This window comes from Grampus griseus, assembly GCF_964374135.1.
Source record: "Grampus griseus genome assembly, chromosome: 4".
Lineage (NCBI taxonomy): Eukaryota > Metazoa > Chordata > Mammalia > Artiodactyla > Delphinidae > Grampus > Grampus griseus.
The window spans coordinates 58,819,709-58,840,539 of record NC_138997.1 but is presented as its reverse complement, the minus strand read 5'-3'; the positions used below and the strand labels follow the sequence as shown (position 1 = coordinate 58,840,539).

The window sequence follows — 20,831 nt, the reverse complement described above, 5'->3', positions numbered from 1 at the left end:
AAGAAGTTAAAACTTATTTTTACTATACAATCTTGAGATGTAGCACACTGTCATATTCCATAGTAAGTCACATAATCTCAAAGTGTACCCTTATAGGTCAATGCTCCTTAAGGCTCTTAATGATTCAGTAATAATAAAGACCTACTTAAACAATCTTAAATAAATGCATTTCTAGGTAGCAATGTGAATGTATTAAATTTTTGACAAATATAAATAATTAAATGTCAACACTTACTTATCTACAGTAGAGTGAATTTATGGTTATGAGTTAAACAACTATGATTGAACTGGTGTTCTGGATACAGAAAATATTCTAAGTAACTACAACAGTAAGAAAAAAAAATCCTATGATAATACATCAAAATATCTTATCTTCACCTGTTTCTCATACTAACAACATCATCTTCACAGAGAAAGAAGTTGGTTCCTAGATCCCATGCTTGGCATTCTTCTGTATCATGAATTGTAAGTGCCTTCAAAAAAGAGAAAACTATCTGTTAAAGTCAGGAGTAAGACAAGGATGCTCACTATTTCCAATACTATTTACACTGACTTGGAAGAATTATCTAATTAGACAATAGAAAGTAATTAAAGTCCTAGTAATTGGAAAGGTTATAAAGTTAGATCCATTCACAGACGATATGACTATATACATCTGGAAACCCAAAAAAGTTCATGGAAAAACTACTTTATTTTTTTTTATAACGCAAAATAATTTTTTAATGCTGGTATATGATTTTTTTGGTAGAGATTACTGTTACATTAACTTGAATATAGCTTCATTATTCAACTGTCAACTGTGAAGTGAGATAAGACAAATGTTAAAAGCAGTGTTTTGATTACTTAACACAGTAAAATTGTAATTCCAAGTTACAGAGACGTTCATGTAACGATAGTTGTATACTGATGACAATAAGAATAATACTTTCCACTTATGACATTTATCAATAACAATTCTCAATTAATTAAGTAAAAAATAATTAACATGATGGTAATATTGTAATTCCAAATAGATATACTATATGCTTGCTGTAGGTGTGTGTATATGTACTTTATTTTTCAGATAGTACTGAACCCTAGTTGACTTTAAAAAAATGAATAAATTAGGCATATTACCATGCACTTACATCACCAGGGTGCCTTTATGCTATGTGAAAAACTACTTTAAAAAACAGTAAGAGAATTTAAGTTTAGAAAAGTAGCACATTATACAGATCAACATATATACAAAGATTTTAAAAATTCACATAAACTAACATTTCCAAACGGTCATGTTCTAAGTAAGAAAGAAAACTGACTAACTGGAAAATATATTTTTAACTTATATTTCAAGCCACAAATCTTATAGAAAAAGGGGCAAGGTACATGAACACAGAGTATACTGAAAAAGAAATACATAGGGCCCTTTAAAATATTGAAGCATGTTCAACCTTGCTCAAGAATGAAACACCTTTTCTCATTCATCAGAATGGCATAAATCCAAATTGGTGAGAGTGAAGTAAATCAGGCATTCTCATACATTACTGGTGGGAATATGAAGTAGCACAAAACCTCAAAGGAAAAAAAATTGGCATTCTTTAGCAAAATGACAAGTACATTTCTCCTTTGACACAGCAATCCCACTTTTAAGAATCTATCACAAAGACACACTGGAAATAATACAAAAATACATATGTACAAGACTCTTAGCTGCAGCACTACGTGTAATAGCAACAGACTGAAAATAATCAAAATGTCCACCAATGAGGAACTGGGTATAATTACGTATGATACATCAACACAACATATATTCATGCAGCTATGAAAAAAATAAGTGAAAAAATATATTTATCACTATGGAGTAATACCAGGATATGCTGGTATGTGATAAAAAGCAAGGTAGAAGTATGGCACTTTACCTAAGAAAGGCAGGTGGGGATAAATATGTACATACACACATACAGATTTGCATGTCTATATGTATGTATTTGCTTATATTTAAAAACAGATTAAAAAAAGAAGGCAATCTAATAAGGGAAGGAGGAAATAGGGTAGAGAGATGCTAGACTTACCTGAATATACTTTGCTTTATAAATTTGACTTTGAATTATATGTCTCATATAATAATAAAACTAAATCAAATTAAAAAAGCAATCCCTAAAAATCCAAAGTAAAATGAATAAATGGACAAAACTATCTATTTGAATTTGTTGCATAATTACACAAAGGAATTATTTAAAGTGACTTAAGAAAGCAGTTAATTTGTCTGCCAAATCCAGATGGGACACTAAGGATAAAACAATTTATCTTAAACTGTTTTCAATAATCATATTGTTATTAATAATGCTGGAACTGTTATTCCAAAACTATGTCATAGATATAACAGGATATAATATAGGATAAAGCAAATAAGTAATCAGGTTCATGTCATTAAGACCCAAAACCTTATAGTAAGAGAAGAGAGACAAATATAAAATCTAAGAAGTAAATAAGTAAGTACCCTGTAATCCTAAACTTGAAACTCAGAAATTTCAGTGTTCATTCACAATGAATGTTCTAGCTCTGTCCACTGGTAAGACTTTACAGGCAGTGACAACCAAAGAATACTGGGGTAGTGTCAAAAGGACTCAAGGACTTCAAGAAGTACCCCCAAAGCAAAGATGAAACAATCTGAGCATCAATGACTCAAAACACATCAAATACGTTTAAATCCATCATGATGTTCACATACACACATACCACCCAAGTTTCACCTGTCACTGTTGAGGGATCAGAGAAAACCAGTGATTTTGAAAAGTAGTAAATAAAGGGGGAAAATCAAGTATTTATCTTGCCTTTTACACATGTACTAATTATATGTAGCGAAACCAAACAAGTGATGAATGGAAATTTTTCTAAAATATTATTCCCATTAATAAATGAAATAGAAATGACAGAAATAGAATATCACAGCCCCAATAAAATAATGATCTAGGCAGTGATCATTAATAGGTAGTAATAATCACAAAAAAAGATAACAGAATATTATTTCCTCCTGATGGGAGAACACAATATCATTTGTGAAGCAGTAGTGCCAAAAGAATCAAATCTGAATCTGATTCTCTGGATATAATGACCAGTTTATAAGAAATACAGAGATGGAGGTACACGTGAAAAATGACCTGATTTCTTTAAAAAGTAAACTGAAAGAAAGAAAAAGAATCAGGGAAGGGAAACCTATTGATTCAAAGAAACCAAGTCCAGTATATGGACTTTACTTGGATCCTGATTAGAACAAAACAAATTTAAGAAAAATTCTTTCTTTAGACGACTGGGAAAATATGGACTCTAACTAGATACTTGACGATTGTGGTAGGCAGGCTTCAAAGATAACCCAATGATTCCCACTTCCTGATATTCAGGCCTTTGTGCAATCCTGTCTCCTCCTAGTGACTTGCTTTTAAGGACTACAGCATAGGTGATGGAATGTCACTTCTGAGATTAGGTTACAAAAGACTGCGATTTATCTTGCTAGCACATTCCCTTTTTTTTTTTTGCAGTATGCGGGCCTCTCACTGTTGTGGCCTCTCCCGTTGCGGAGCACAGGCTCCGGACACGCAGGCTCAGTGGCCATGGCTCATGGGCCCAGCCGCTCCGCGGCATGTGGGATCTTCCCGGACCGGGGCACGAACCCGTGTCCCCTGCATCGGCAGGCGGACTCTCAACCACTGCGCCACCAGGGAAGCCCCTCCCTTTCTTGTCTTTTGCTTGCTTACTCCGATGGAACAAGCTGCCATATTGTGAGCTGCCCTATGAAGAGGGCCACATGGCAAGGAACTGAGGGTGACCTCCGACTAATAGCCAGCAAGGGACTGAGGTGGGAAAGTTGAACGACACAACCTTGCCACTGAATCCGATCCATAACTACATGGGCAGGTTTGGGAAGCAGATCCTTTCCCTAGCCTCAAGATGACTGCAGGCCCTGCCAATATTGGTGACTGGAGCTTTGTGAAAGATCCTCAGAGGAGTCTGCTAAGTTGCACCTGATTCCTGCCCCAAAGAAACTGAGGTAAATGCTGTTGTTTAAGTTGCTAAGTTCTGTTTAAAGATCACAATGATCTTAAAAAACTGTTAACGTTTTTAGGTGTGGAAGTGATACTGTGGTTATGTTTTCAAAAGGCACCCTTATCTTTTAGAGGTTTATAGTAAAATATTTAAGAATGATATAATAGGATGTCTGAGATTGATATTAAAATAATTTGGCAGTTGGGGGCAGTGGGGAATGGGAAGAAGATACATGAAACAAATCTGTCTATGAGCTAATAACTGCAGGTGCATGATGGATACATGGGGTTTTGCTAACACTATTCTCTTTTTTTGGATAATTTTGAAATTTTCTGTAATAAAAAGCTTTTTAAAAGGAGGAAAATAGAGAATTATGACAATTTTGCTACTAAATGAAGAAGCAATAATTAGGCCAAAGTGTAACTAATATTACCACTACGGATGAGAGGAAAAAAAAAAGAGTTCGTAACAAACAAACAATTCTTCTTACCAAGGACATTTACTCACCTTAATCCCTGCAAGAACAAGATTCTTTGCTATAAAGGGGGAAGAAAAAAAAAAAGGAATAGCTTAATATTAGGAATTGTATATTAGATATGTCTTCATGGAGTTTGGTTAAATCTCTGAATAATTTTAACTTTTTACTACCTAAGAAATATAGGTTCCTTAGAAAACATGGATGAACAAAAAGAAAAAAAAATTTTCCATAATCAAACCACACTGAGACAATCATTCTTAAAATTTCAGTGTATGCTTCCAGACATGCTGTTATGAATGTGTGCATGTGTGCTCTACCATAATGAATTAATGGATACAGAGAAAGATCATTAATAACTATCAACATCACAAAAAGAGAAGCAGGAGAGTCATTACTGGTTCCTTGTGGAAGAATGTAACAGTATGAAATACTCTTGCCCCAGCTGCCCCCCCAACCAAAATCAAAACTGAACCTGATCAAGGTTTTGGATCTAATTTCCTTTATAGAAAATAATACAAGGGAAAGGAATTAAATTCTTTAAATTATGTTGCTCAAAAGCATCACATAAAATTATGAATAAAAATACTGCTTACCAATTTCCAAACCAAGACCACCCATACCACTTAAGAAAACATGGGACTTGGCCATCTTCTGCATTGCTGTGTCTCCAAGAACGTACCTCTGTCGACTATATGTAAAACACAATGAAAATTATTTTACCAAAATTGTATATCCTTTTAAAATCATTTGTGAACTAATAACCTGGCAGCTAGATCCTGCCCACAGACTTGTTTTGGATCACTTGCATAGTGCTTAAAAGTTCTGAATTAATGTCAAATATATGACATATTTTTAAAAATTAGAAGATTTGGCACCACAGTCCACATTCCCTCATGGCTATAGAGTTGAGTAGGAGTTGCCCTGTTCAGAGAGGGAGGACTATGTGATCTAGATTTGCCACAGTTCCCATCCTTCTCCTCTCATTTACTACCTTGGTGGCCACCACAGGCATCTGAGTTTGCCACTTCCACTTAAAGCCTTTCACTGTGAAAAGGATTTCTCAGGCAAAAATTTGGTTTCCTTCTTGGAGTTTAGATGACTTAAGTAGTTTTCAAACATTATTTTAAATATAAAAGCTGATAAATTATATAAAGGACCTTGTTAAGTCATCCATCCTAACAGTCACAAGGCAGTATCAGGATGAGAATTTCAAAAAATACACATTGGCAATTTTAAAAAGTTAGATATAGTAATAGTCAATAGTAACAGTTTATTTGAAAGAACATTCATTAACTTGATGCTATACTAGTTTTTGAAGATGGGGCATTCTAATGGCTTCTCACCAGAATTATTTTGAAAGATGAGTTCAGTATAAATAAATAATTCCAGAGCCCCTTGGGTTGCAAGTATTTCTTTTGGCTTTTTTTTTTTTTTTCCCCCCGGTACGCGGACCTCTCACTGTTGTGGCCTCTCCGTTGAGGAGCACAGGCTCCGGACGCGCAGGCTCAGCGGCCATGGCTCACGGGCCTAGCTGCTCCGTGGCATGTGGGATCTTCCCAGACCGGGGCACGAACCCGTGTCCCCTGCATCGGCAGGTGGACTCTCAACCACTGCGCCACCAGGGAAGCCCAAATATTTCTTTTGGAATTGACACACATGCACATTTACAGATGCTGGTTTAATGTATGTTTAATACATAGATGTTTATTTAATTTCCATATTTCATCTATTGATAGTCAAGATAAAAGCCTGAAAAAGGGTCTCTTGTTTAGTAAGAAGAAACTTTATAAACAAAGCTATCTTTACTATTTCCATCCTTACTCCCTACAATATATAATAAAAGCTAGACTTTTCTTCGTTTTTTTAAAATTTATTTTATTGAAGTATAGTTAACTTACAATGTTGTTAGTTTCTGCTATACAGCAAAGTGATTCAGTTATACATATATATATATATTCTTTTATTATATTCTTTTCTATCATGGCTTATTACAGGATATTGAATATAGTTCCCCGTGCTATACAGTAGGACCTTGTTGTTTAACCATTCTATATATATGTTTGTGTCTGCTAATCCGAAACTTCCAATCCATCCCTTCCCCACGGCAACCACAAGTCTGTTCTCTATTAGACTTTTCTTTTTAAATTGGTATTCACCATTTCTGCTTCAGAGATAAAATCGATTTATTTATTTATGAAATATTTATTGAACATCTACTATGGTATGTATGGAACAGTGTATTATATAGTCTTACAACCCTTATTTGTGTATTCCTAAACAATATATTTAAGTTTTGTCTGTTTTGGAACTTTATATAAACAGGATCATTTGAATACTTTTATGAGTTATTCATATCAACGTAGCTGTTGATTAATTTTCATTTCATGTTGTATTCTATTATACTGTACTATTCTATTGTGATAATTTACCATAATTTACCTATTCTACAGTTTTGGACAGTTACCAATAATGAGACTGAGTATTCTTATATATGTGTCATGGTACAAGTGTAGTAGTTTCTATAACACATATATCTAGGAGAGGAAATGCAGGGTTAACTATTAGATAACGCCAAACTGTTTTCCAAAGTGGATGTACCAATTTACTCTCCTCCTGGCAGTGTATCAAAGCCCCCATAGTTTCAAATCCTTAATGTCCTGGAAAAAGTTAACATAGCAGACCTGATCTTTAGCCTGCTTATGGGAACTAGCCCTTGGCCACTGCCTGTGAACTTGGCTTTTGAAATGTTTCCTATGCTAATAATTCTACTTTTCTATTTTTCTTCCCTGAGTTTCCTGAAATAAAAACTCCTTAATTTTTAGGTTTTCTATTCTAAAATACACATGTAGAACTTTTTTTTTTTTTTTTGCGGTACGCGGGCGTCTCACTGCTGTGGCCTCTCCCGTTGCGGAGCACAGGCTCCGGACGCGCAGGCTCAGCGGCCATGGCTCACGGGCCCAGCCACTCCGTGGCATGTGGGATCCTCCCGGACCGGGGCACGAACCCGTGTCCCCTGCATCGGCAGGCGGACTCTCAACCACTGCGTCACCAGGGAAGTCCCACATGTAGAACTTTAACTGATCTTAAACAGCATCCCAAATTTTGATCCATAGTAGTTTAAATTACTATTCTCCAATTTTAATCATGATTCTTTTTTTGACTTATGGGTTCATCTGAAGTGTATTTTTAAATTTCTAATTTTATGAGGAATTTTACAATTACCTTTTGTGTTGACTTCTAGCTTAAATGTATTGTGAATAGACATCACTATCTACATAATTTTCACTCTTTGATATTTGAGAATTTCTTTGGTCTATTTTACAAATGTTCCATGGGTTCTTGAAAAGAATGTGTACTCTACAGTTGTTAGATACAACATTCCTTATATGTGCATTAGATTAATCTTAATAATCATGTTGATGAACTCTATACCTGTTCTGACTTTTTTGTTCGCTTGTTCTCTTGATTACTAAAAGCAACATTTAAAAAATGCCCCACGATTGTAAATTTGTCTATCCTCCTTATATATTAGTACCTGAACAGTGCTGACATGTAAGAATAACAGCTAAAACTCAGTGTTTATTACACACCATGCACTGTTTTAGTGTTTTATTTGTATTAACTCATTTAATCCTCACAAAAATTCTATAAGTTCTGTTGTTATTCCCATTTTTACAGAGAGGAAAACTTAATCATAGAGAAATTAAGCAATTTATAAATAGTGGAGGCAAGATTCAACCCAGGCAGTCTGGTCTTAGCATCCATATTCTTAACCACTGTACTACACTGCACATAGATTAAGAAAGTTAAATCATTCTACAAGGCTTTTACAGGAAGAAAAAAAATCAGTTCCTGACCTAACTCTTCCCTACCCTGATTCCCAAGTCCTAAGACCAACCACCCTCAGTTCTTTTAGTTATTTCCTCTAATATTTATCCCCTTCTTTCTCAATAACATGTCTGTACTTTTTCTTGATTTTTCAGTTTTACATATTACCTATTAACTTCCAACTAAGAAAGACAGAATGACTTTTCTGAATACAAATCTGGTCAAATCATTTTCCTGCTTTAAAAACTCCAGTGGTTTCCTATATCCCTTATGATAAAGTCTAGACTCTAATATTAGTCACAAAGCTGTTCATAATCTAGTCCCTGCTTGACTATCCAGTCTCATTTTTGTCACTCTACCAACAAACTCCATGTTCCAGGTGTACTAAAGGTTTTCAGTTCTCCAAATGTATTTTCTCTTTGGCTATTAGATGTTTTTCTGGAATATTCCTCTTCCCCACTATTTTATGCCTGAATAACTCCTACTTGTCCTCAGGTCTCAAATTATATATTATTTTCTCCCATGATACTTCCCCTGATACCCCTAAACTTTCTTAAAACAGTGTTAGATCATCTTCTGTGTACATCCATAACACCCTACATTCAATCTATTATAACAATTAACACAGTGCATTTTCACTATTTGTCTATTTTGCCTAGGAGATGTAGATTCCTTAAGTCAGGGCCTGCCTTATTTACTACTGTATCCCCATTGACTAACAGGGCCTGGAGCATAACAGACACACAAAACCAATTTGCTAAATTAATGAAAGAAATGAACTGGCACACAAGAACAACACTTTTATGCTCTACTAAGCAGAGGGCTTGAATTCTTTTTTCTACGTTCACAGTCACAAAAACTACATTAGAAAAATGTTTTTCATCTCACACTTGTCTTCATCAATTATTTTTAAGACTACTTAGGTAAATAATGAATAGCCATGACACAAACGTGGTTATAAATGACAAAGAACATCCAGACAAAAGAATAAAATTAAGATATATGAGCCAAGGTTTTCAAAGAATCACATAACCTCAGACAAATTCTCAACAGTTGATTAAATTACCTGCCTTTTCAGTGCTGGCCACCAAGGGTAAGGGTACTAAGTAAGTGCCTAGTTTGTGCTAGGCAATGGCAGGTACTCTGCAATTGACCCTTAAATCTTACCGGATGGGATTTAAAGAGCTGAGAGTGTAACTTCAAGCCCAGCATTGATACATTACAGCTGACTGTATTAAATAGACGTGCAACATATCAGTGAATGTACCCAGTAAAAAGGAAATTTCCAAGGCTAACTACTCTACTTTTAAAGAGCCCTATTTATTAAAGATTCTCCCTTTAATGAAGGTACAATATCTCCCTGTAGTTTTCACCACTAGTCCTAATTTTACCTCCTTGGGGCCATAGGGAACTTGTGTAATCCCTCTTCTATGTGACAGCCCTCCAAACATTTGAAGATGGTATTCAGGTTCCTCCAGGTTTCTCCAGGCTAAACATCTCCAGTTCCTTAAACAACTCCAAACATGGCATCATTTTGAGTCCCCCTCAACACTCTAATCACTATCTTCTGGATGTACTTCAATTATCTTCAGGCATTCATAAATTTATTAAAATATCTATTTCAAGGCAGGCACTGGCACTGTGTGGGGATCAAGATAGCAACAACCTCATGAGGTACTGTGAGGATTAAATTATTTAAAATAAAATATATAAAATACCTAGGAGGATGCCTGCGACATGTTATTGGGGGAGATAAATAATCAAATAATCCATTATTAAGTACTATATACAGAAGTACCAGAAACTAAGGGAACCTGAAATACAGAAGAGAAAGTGATTATCTCTATCAGTGGAGGTCATGGAAAGCTTCACAAATGAGGTTCCTCCAAGTTGAAATCTGAAGACTTAAGAGGAGTTAAATTAATCAAAGAAGGAAAAGCATTCTATGCTAGGAAAAAGAAAAGCATGAAAAAGAATGGCAGGTAAGAGATATATAGTATGTACCTAAGACTTCCACTTCTGGCCTTGGTTAAGTAACAGGGACCAGATTTATCCTCTTTCTGCCTTAAACAATTGAAAACTGGACAATATAAATGAAACAACAGATTTGAGACGCTGGAAAATAGGTAACTGAGGACAGTAATCTCAGAGGAGAAAAATAAATGAGGTGAGTTTTATGATTGCCTAGCCTGGAGAGTTTCCAGGAGACAGTGCAGGAAGGGAAACCCAAGAAGAGCCTGGTGGTCTCCTTGTTGAATTGAAGAGAGCGAGCTGTGAATTCAAGGCTAGAATTTGTGAGCAGAAAGATGCACAGAGAGAACACCAGACATCTGTAGAGGGTTCTCCTTGAGTCTTCAGCTAAGTTACGATGAGGAAACAACCTCAAGCTGGGGAAAGAACCAGGTGACAAGTGCAAGTGAAACAATCACTGTTTTTAAAAAGGGTCAGAAAGAGTTTATGTTCCTCTCCAGCCAAATGGAAAACCTTATAATACAGAGAGCACTGGATAGAATACTCCAAAGAATATTACATCAATACTGGGGGAAAAGTAGCCTCAGAATTGAGTCTCCTCTCATCTCACCTAACAAAGCTTAAAAGTAAGTAAGCCTTGAGAAAATAAAATTGTTTTCAAGTAATTTATCTGTGTCCCTGAAAAAGCTCAAGAATATTTAAAGGAATTCAAGGTTATCCAGCAACCAAAAATGTAAAATTCATAATGTCTGACATACACTAAAAAATTACAGATATGCAAAAGAGCAAGAAAATACAACTTACAGTGAACAGAAAAATCAACAATAGAACACATTTAGAAATGACAGATGATAGAATGTGTAAACAGACATTAAAATAATTAAAAATATAATTCATATGCTCAAGAAGCAGCAAAACTTTTAGAGATGAAAACTATAAAATCTAAGATAAAAAATACTCTGAATGGAATTAACAACAGATTCGACACTGCAGAAGTGAACCTGAAGACATGGCAATAGACTTTACAAATTGAAACACAGAGATGAAAACAAAAAAGACTGGGGAAAAAAACCAAACAAACCCCCAAACCCAGACCTTAAATGAGCTGCAGGACAACTTCACTTGGTCTAATATATGTGAAACTGAGGTCCCTGAAAGAGACTAGAGAAAGGGGGAGAGAAAAACAAAACTGAAGAACTAAACAGTTAAAATTTTTCCAGGAACACAATAAACTCACAGACCATGATACAAACAAAGAACAAGATATATAAAGAAAACTATACCAAGGCATATCATAATTGTTTAAAACTGGGGATGATGAGGAAATATTAAAAAAATCAGAGAAAACAGATCATGCAGAGGAAAGGTACAAATGACAACTTTCTCCCAGGAAAGCAGTACAAATCAGATGGCAGCGGCACAACATTTTTATAACACTGAAAGGAAGACACTGTCAACCTAAAATTCTATACTCAATTTCAAAAAAAGGAAGTAAAGACTTCATTGGACATACAAAAGGTGAAAGAATTCATTGCTGGCAGACCTTCACTATAAGAAATGTTATAGCAAATCCTCAGGCAGAAGGAAAATGATACCAGATGGAAATCTTAGTTTACACAAAGGAATAGAGAATATCAGAAATGACAAATCTATGGATAAATACAAAACCCCCTTTTCTTTATTTTTAAAATCTCTTTTAATGATAATTGACTGCTTAAGCCAAAACCAATAACGTACTGTGAGTTTGTAACATATGTAGAAGTAAAATGTTAAGACAACAATAACTCAAATCCTGGAACAGGAAAAACAGAAGTACACTGTTGTAACCTTCTTATGTCATACAGGAAGTGACAGAATAAGATTTGAACATACACTGTGACACATTAAAGATGTACACTATAAACCATAAAGTAATCACTAAAAAAGGCAAAAGAAAGAAGTACAGTTGACTCTTGAACAACACAGGTTTGAACTGTGTGGGTCCACTTATACGTGGATTTTTTTCAATAAATATACAGTCAGCCCTCCATATTCACATCTGAGGATATGGAGGGCCAACTGCACTCATTGTACTACATCACTTGATGTAAGAGGCTTGAGCATCCATGGATTTTGGTGTACATGGAGGCTCCTGGAACCAATCCCCCAAGGGTAGTGAGGGACACCTGTAGAGTAACATGCCAATTAAAGGAGATAAAATATAATTAAAATACTCAATTATTCAACAAAAAAAAAGAAGAGAGAGAAAAAAAGGAACACCAGTAACAGATTAGGCAATTAGAAAACAAACAGCAAAAACAGTATCAATATTCCACATTAAATTTAAATGGTGTAGGGCTTCCCTGGTGGCGCAGTGGTTAAGAATCCACCTGCCAATGCAGGGGACACGGGTTCGAGCCCTGGTCCGGGAAGGTCCCACATGCCGCGGAGCAACTAAGCCCGCGCGGCACAACTACTGAAGCCCGCGCGCCTAGAGCCTGTGCTCCGCAACAAGAGAAGCCACCTCAATGAGAAGCCCGCGCACCGCAACAAAAAGTAGCCCCCTGTCGTTGCAACTAGAGAAAGCCCGCGCGCAGTAATGAAGACCCAACGCAGCCAAAAATAAAATAAATAAATTTTAAAAATTTAAATGGTGTAAACACTCCATTAAAAGACAAACTGTCAGGGACTTCCCTGGTGGTCCAGTGGTGAAGAAAACACCTTTCAATGCAGGGGACGCGGGTTTGATCCCTGGTCAGGGAACTAAGATCCTACAAGCTGCGGGGCAACTAAACCCTCGTGCCACAACTACTGAGCCTTTGCGCTCTGAAGCCCGTGTGCCACAACTAGAGAGAAGACTGTGCGCCACAAATAAAGAAGCCCGCACGCTGCAAGGAAGAGCCTGCGCGCCACAACTAAGACCCAATGCGGCCTAATTAATTAATTTTAAAAAAAGACTGTCAGATTGAATAAAAAGAAAAATCCGACTATATTCTATCTATAAGGAGCCCAATTTGAATACACAAATGAAAGTCAAAGGGTGGAAAAAGATATGCTACCAATAAGCAAGAGAAGAGCAGACTTTTAATATCAGATAAACAGATTTCAGAGCAAAGAAAATCACCGGGATACAGAGGGCCATTTCATAATGATAAAATGGTCAATACATCAAGAGGACATAACAATTCTAAATGTTTATGCACTAATAACAGAGCTTCAACCTATGTGAAGCAAAAACTGGTAGAACTGAAATAAGAAATATACAAACAGGAAATTATGGACAACACCGCTCTCTCAGTAACTGATATAAAGAATGACAGAAAATCAGTAATGATACAGAAGAGCTGAACAACACTATTAATCGATTTGACCTAATTGACATTGATAGGACAATCCAATAAATAACAGAATACACATTTTTTCCAAATGCACACAGAACATTGATCAAGATAAACCATATTCTGCACTAAAAAGCTTTAAAAAAATTTAAGTCACACAAATTATGCCCACTGATAACAGTGGGCAGGCTGATGCCCATGCTGTTTGCTATAAGTAATGAAATCCTCTGTCTCTGACCCAGATGTTTCACACCTTATGTTAGCATCCACTAAAGAATAATAGGCTAGCTTTTAGCTTGTAAATAGGGCAAAATCAAATCCTAGACCCTGACAATATATACATAAATTTTGAACAAGGCTAAAGAATAGGATGTCAGAGTGTAAAGTGGTGAGAAGTGACATGGAGTCTAAAAAGAAAGATATGGCCATAACTCATGGTAAATTAGAAGCTACTGAATTCATAGGTACAGTACTATTCTTCATGATTTATTTGCAATTTGTGCACATTTTCTCATTAAATATTTAATAAATAAATGAAAGAAATGATTGGACTTAAAGGTTAAGTAACCTAAGATCATACACTAATAAATGATGGAGAATGATTCAAATTCATATCTAATACCTAAGTTCAAACTGTCAGCTACTGTTATGCTGTATCCATAAAAGGGCTTAAATGTGTATTGTACAGTTTGGCCTCATCAGTGTAGATTATAGGGAATCATTTAAGGATTTTAAGCCAAGAAGCCATGGACTCCAAGGTAAGTGCCAAAAATACAACTTTGAATAACTTATGAAAGATGGATTAGAGACAAGAATAGTTTTAAAGAGAACACATAAAAGAATATTATAATAGCTCAATTGAGAGATTCCAAATGCAGGGAGAGAAAAATGAAAGAGCTGGAATTAAGAGTTGTTTAAAAATAAAGGATTTAAAAAAAGTTAATTTGGAAGATGACAAACAGGGAATAACCTAAGATGACACCAAGGTTTCTAGCTTAGGTTACTGAGTGGGTGTGGCACCATTTAATTAAGCTTGAGAATCTGAAGAGGGAAGGAAAAGGATTCCAATGGTGTTGAGTGCTACTTAAGGCTGAAAATTTTATATTAAGTTTTTGTGTGAACACTTTAAGACTTAGATATTATTTTTAAGAGATGTTATTCTTATTTACACATGAGAAGTAGAAAGATTAAATAACTAGTTTTGGTTCATATAAATGTCAGGATTGGATGTGAACATTATCCTCTAAATCCAGAGACCATGTTCATTTCACTGTACCATAGTGTTTCTCTAAGAAGTAGATATTCTAACACAACATTGTAAATCAACTATATGTCAATTAAAAAAAAGGTAGTTATTTGCTGAACATCTGCCTGGTTTACCTTTAAAGCACCTTGTGGACTTCCCTGGTGGTCCAGTGGTAAAGAATCTGCCTTCCAATGCAGGGGATGCGGGTTCAATCCCTGGTCGGGGAACTAAGATCCCACATGCCACGGGGCAACTAAGCCCACATGCCACAACTATTGAGCTTGCTCACCTCGACGAGAGAGGCCATGTGCTGCAATCTACAGAGCCCATGTGCCCTGGAGCCTGTGTGCCACAACTAGAGAGAGAAAACTTGCACATCACAACTAGAGAGAAACCTGAGCAGACTGCGTGCCGTCATGAAAAGATCCCGCGTGCCTCAACTAAGACCCAACACAGCCAAAACAAACAAACAAGAAAACAGCATCCTGTGTGCATTTAAAAACAAAGGTCTTGAACTTGGAGGAAGAAAGCTGCGGAAAGGGACTCAAATATAGACAGAAAGCTAAAATCATGGAAATGGATGTGAACTAGAGTATGAACTGAGAGAAAAATCCTCAAGTTGGAACCTGGCATTCATGCTGCAGGCAAAGCAAGAGCAGACTAAGAAAAATCTCAGAAAGAAGTCAAGAGGAGTAGAAGCAAATCCAGAAAAACTGTTATCTCAAAAGCCAGAGAAGTTTCCTCTAGTATTACACTAGAACACACACAGCTTTGATACTATTATGACTGTATTAATCCAGAAAGCTAAGAATGCCCTGGTGCTGCTCTGATATTCACGCCTTGTTCATATACTGATCTTTACACAGGAACCTATAGGCAAGGAACATAAAAAAAGAGACAGCAAAGTATCACTATCTGAATTAGTTTTAATTACCTCCAACAGAGAGTTCTTTGGTAAAAGCAGAGTTAGAAAACCAAGGCTTTAGTCCTAAATTAGGACTCATTCATTTCTTTAGATAAATCTTGGGATTAGCAGGCTCAGGCATATCTTCAGAGGAAAAGAAATGGGCAGATCTACAGAACTGGCTCAAGTCTAACTAGCTGTCTAACTCACCCAGCAATTTGCTGGCAATAAAGATGCAAAATTAAATAGAGATGGGGCCCAGAATGCTGTTAGAAGTGCTCCCCCACCCCAAAAAAGAAATCTTTAGATTCTGAGAATAATTTCAGGTTTAGTTGATCAGTAACTATGAGGTAATTTAAGATTGAGTAGTAAGAAAAAAGTGAAATATATTTAGCAAACCACTTTGTTAAAGTAGGTATTGAAACTGTCCTAAAAATATTTCCTACCTAAATATATGTACAAATATCAGACTTAGTTAACATTCAAGATTTGTAGATTTTACAGAGTTTCAGTTTCGTAGGAAAGCCTAAATGTTTACAAATAATTATAACCTGAGATTCAATTATTCATATCTGGGAAAAACTTGTATACCTAGTAAATATTAAACAAATTTCAATGACAATATTTAGGAATAAATAAATAGTATTTAAAGTATTGACTTGGGGACTTCCCTGGTGGTGCAGTGGTTGGGAATCTGCCTGCCAATGTAGGGGCACGGGTTCAAGCCCTGGTCCAGGAAGATCCCACATGCTGCGGAGCAACTGGGCCCATGCGCCACAACTACTGAAGCATGTGTGCCTAGAGCCCGTTTTCCACAACAAGAGAAGCCACCGCAATAAGAAGCCCACGCACTGCAATAAGAGTAGCCCCCACTCACCGCAACTAGAGAAAGCCCTTGCGCAGCAATGAAGACCCAACCCAGCCAAAAATAAACTAAAAAGAAAAGACAACAGGTGTAAATGCATAAACTATGGTAAGAAGTAGTCTAGTATGGCCAGTGTACTCAGAGGAAAAGGTAGGTTTGGACTAACAAATAGCATTGGGAAAACTGGATTTCCAAAACAAAAGATGAAAAGATTAGAATTTAGACCTCTACCTTATACCATCCACAAAATCAACTCAAAATGGATTAAAAACTTAGACAAAAGACCTGAAACTATAAAACTTCTAGAAGAAAACATAGGAGGGAAACTTCTCAGCATTGGTTTTGGCAAGGATTTCCTGGATATGACACCAAAAGCACAGCAATAAAAGCAAAAACATACAAGTGAGACTACCACAGACTCAAAATCTTCTGCATAGTGAAGCAAACAATCAGCAAAATGAAAATGCAAACTATGGAATGCGAGAAAATATTTGCAAACCAGGTGTCTGATAAGGGGTTTAATGTCTAAAATATATAAGAAACTACAACTGAATAGCAACCCCCCCCCCCGCCTATAACCTAATTAAAAAATGGGCAAGGACTAGACATTTCTCCAACAACAACACACAAATGGCGAACAAGAATATGAAAAGGTGCTCAACATCACATATCATCAGGGAAATGCAAAAACACAACGAGACAGCACCTCACACCTGTAAGGATGGCTATAATAAAACAAAAATAAAACCCGAGAAAATAACAAGTGTTGGTGAGAATGTGGAGAAACTGGAATTCTTGTGCACTGTTGGTGGGAATGTAAAATGGTCCAGATGCAATGGAAAACAGTATGGAGGTTCCTTAAAAAATTAAAAATAGAACTACCTTATGATCCAGCAATACCTGATCATATATGAACTGCTATATATGATACCTAAATTGCTGTATTCTATTACTTTCAGTCCAGCAAACTGACTACAAGTGAACTGTAAGCCTACTTACCTAGCTTTGCAAATGGAAAATTTAATCTCTGGTTTACTGAAAATTATGTTCATTAATCAGTCATTATAGGATTGGAGGGATATAAAAATGTTTCACAAGGACGGTAACAAATAATGAAAAAAATTAGCCAATGTTATCTCAAGGAGCTGCCATTTGTTTTCCTAAGAATATGATCAGAAGGACATTAAGAACATCGTAATTACAGATGAAGAGTCCAAATTTAAGATGACTTCGGAAGTATAATCATAGTCAGGAGACCACATGGTGAAACAGTTTTCACGTAAGCAAAACAAGTTAGTCTTTATCTCTTCTTCCAAGGTATAGCGCAAAATGTGACTTGAAATCAACATACCAGGTGGTATGTATCAGCTCCTCCTAAACTGCTCAAAATTGACTCTGCATCCCACATAAAAAAATATAGAAAGAAATCCAAAATATATGATGAGCCTATTGTTCCAAATTTACCTACATAAAATTTATTTTTTCATGATTAGTTATAGAGGAAATCTAAAAACTTTTAAACTGAGAGTATACTATCTTTCATGCAAACATCTCAAAGTATCTACTAGAAATGACAGCAATTTATGTGTTTTTAATTTTTCTTTAATTTTGAAAAAAGTATTTTTATTTCATGAAAAAATATGGTAAAAAAAGTCCCACTAAATTCCATTCAAATCACAGCTCTTCAATCACAAAATACTTCTCCACTGTCTATACAGTGCAAACATGCAATGTTGTTAATGAGATCACACTGAAGTTAACATGGTCTCTAGATGCTACTGTATAACTAACTAAAGTGAAATGAACTGTCTTTCATGAGACTCCTGCACTATCAAGAACATAAATATGTACTCCTGTCCAGAAACAAGAGGTATATTTTGTAGTGGATAGCAAAATCATTTTTAGTCATATCACCTAAACCTAACACAACCAAGATTTAAATATTATTCAAGCTTTCAGCCTATAGTAAAAAAAAAAACAAAAAAAACCAAAAAAAGAAACCTGAATTTTTAACTTGAGTGGAACTCTTAGAATATATATTACAAAATTCTGCATAGGCCTAGTGGTGTCTTTGAATAAAACTACTCCGTTACTGGAGAACAATGAATGGGGAAAATGTTTCAGTTTCCATAATGTTCTTACCTGTATAATGCATCATCAATCTCCACAGATTCTGTTGGCATATTGGGCAAATTTGTATTCACACTGAAAAAAGAAAACATAACTTATAAGGGCCAGTATGGCTATTCAATACTCATATTCTGTAATACTCATATTCAATTATACATGGGATCAGATTCACTAGTTACTAAAACAGGTTTTACAAACCAGATATATATTTTATTATTTACCACTTTATTTAGATTTTAAAAATAGATCAAGATTAAATTCACTGACTGCCTACCCTGTATTATAAAATTAGAGCCCATGGTTGCTTTATTCTCACGTGTTGTTTATCAATGCTACATATATTCTGATGGATCTATATTTTAGCAATTTTATTTGAGTGCCCCATAAACCTTCTATAATATACACACTCGGAATTTACCATATAATGATATCTAAGGTTATTTCTACATGTTTGACCTTTCCTCTGCCCTCCAGATTTTATGCATCTGCCAGAACAATATCTCTATTCTGATGTCTAACTGGTATCACAAACATAACAAGCCTCGGGCTTCCCTGGTGGCGCAGTGGTTGAGAGTCCGCCTGCTGATGCAGGGGACACGGGTTCGTGTCCCGGTCCGGGAAGATCCCACATGCCGCGGAGCAGCTAGGCCCATGAGCCATGGCCGCGGAGCCTGCGCGTCTGGAGCCTGTGCTCCGCAATGGGAGAGGCCACAACAGTGAGAGGCCTGTGTACCACAAAAAACAAAAAAAAAATAACAAGCCTCAAATAGAATTCAATTTCCCTTGCTTAATCTATTCTTCCCCAGTCTTTCCCAACTCACTTGGGACCACCAAGCAAATGATGCCACCATTTACTCACATGTTCTGGCCAAAAATCTAAGGATCTTTACTTGTTCCCTTATTTTCTCTATCTGTGAGCGCTGTTAGTTCTACCTTCAAAAGGGATCTCACATCTGATCACTTCTCACCATTTCAGTCAATACAATCTCAGGCCAAACCATCATCATATCTCATCTGAACTACTTCAAAGGCCTCCTAAACTATTCTATTTCTATTGCCCTTCCCTTTAATTAATTTTCCATCTAACAGGCTAAAACGTTTAGAATGTAGTCAGACATTACTCCCTAACTTAGAATTATCCTTCAGTAAGTTTTCTTTACCATTAGAACAAAATTCAAACACCTTAGCATACATAATAGGGCCTTTATGTATGTCTCCCAGTTACCAGTCCAACCTCAACGCCCACACCTCTCCCTCTTGCTCACTATCTTCAACTACACTGGCCTACTTGATGGTTCTCAAAAAGCCAGGCTTGCTATCACTTCAGTGTTTTTATACTCGCTATTCCCTTTGCTTCAAATGTTCTTCCTTCAGATCTCTGAAAAACTGACTCTTACCATTTACGCCTCTATTAAAATATTGCTTCACAAACATCACAGACCATTTGAGATCACCCCATTGAAACTGAGCAGGACCCTGTGGGGCCTTCCCTGGGACAGATTTCCCCTCCCCGCTTGTTTGTACAAAAGTTTTAGCCTCCTAGGCTTTCCCCGAGTTCCAAAGAGCAAATTTAATCAAAGTGATGAGAAAATGTAGAAACAAAGGAAAGCAGTCAAAGTAATAACAGTTTAGTCATAAAACAAAGTCAAGGACCTTTCGTTGTCTTGCAGATGCTAGAACTCCCACCAGGTGGACGAAGTTAACTGTGTGCTGAACTGCTGATCAGCTGGAACCAGAAGGTTGATGATTGAGGTTCCAAAAACATTACCCTGTTACCTCACCATCAAGCAATCAGAGAACTGAGCATGGATCACACACCCCACAACCCTCTCCCTCAGACTGTCTTTAAAAACCCTTCCCTGAAAGCCAATGGGGGGTTTCTGTCTTCTGAGCATGAGCTGCCCATTCTCTTTGCTTGGCCCTGCAATAAACTGTACTTTTCTTCACCATTACCTGGTGCCAGGAGATTGGCTTTGGTGTGCATTGGGGAAGCAGACCAAGTTTGGTTTAGTAACACAATCAACGAAGTGGCTCCCTAACTTGTTAACCTGTTGTATTTTCTTCAAATC

The 20,831-nt window shown here is 36.3% G+C and overlaps 1 protein-coding gene across 1 annotated transcript in view; it reads right to left on the bottom strand.

Annotated features, from left to right (window-relative positions):
• Positions 1-20,831, bottom strand: part of UBA6 (ubiquitin like modifier activating enzyme 6) — an 80,224-nt gene that overhangs the window by 57,273 nt on the left and 2,120 nt on the right. Inside the window, exons 2-5 of the mRNA XM_082652696.1 lie at positions 18,775-18,837; positions 5,095-5,189; positions 4,531-4,559; positions 379-473 (exon numbers count right to left, since the gene is read on the bottom strand). Of these exons, the coding sequence (XP_082508822.1) occupies positions 379-473; positions 4,531-4,559; positions 5,095-5,189; positions 18,775-18,837 (282 nt within the window). The remainder of the gene's footprint in view (positions 1-378; positions 474-4,530; positions 4,560-5,094; positions 5,190-18,774; positions 18,838-20,831) is intronic.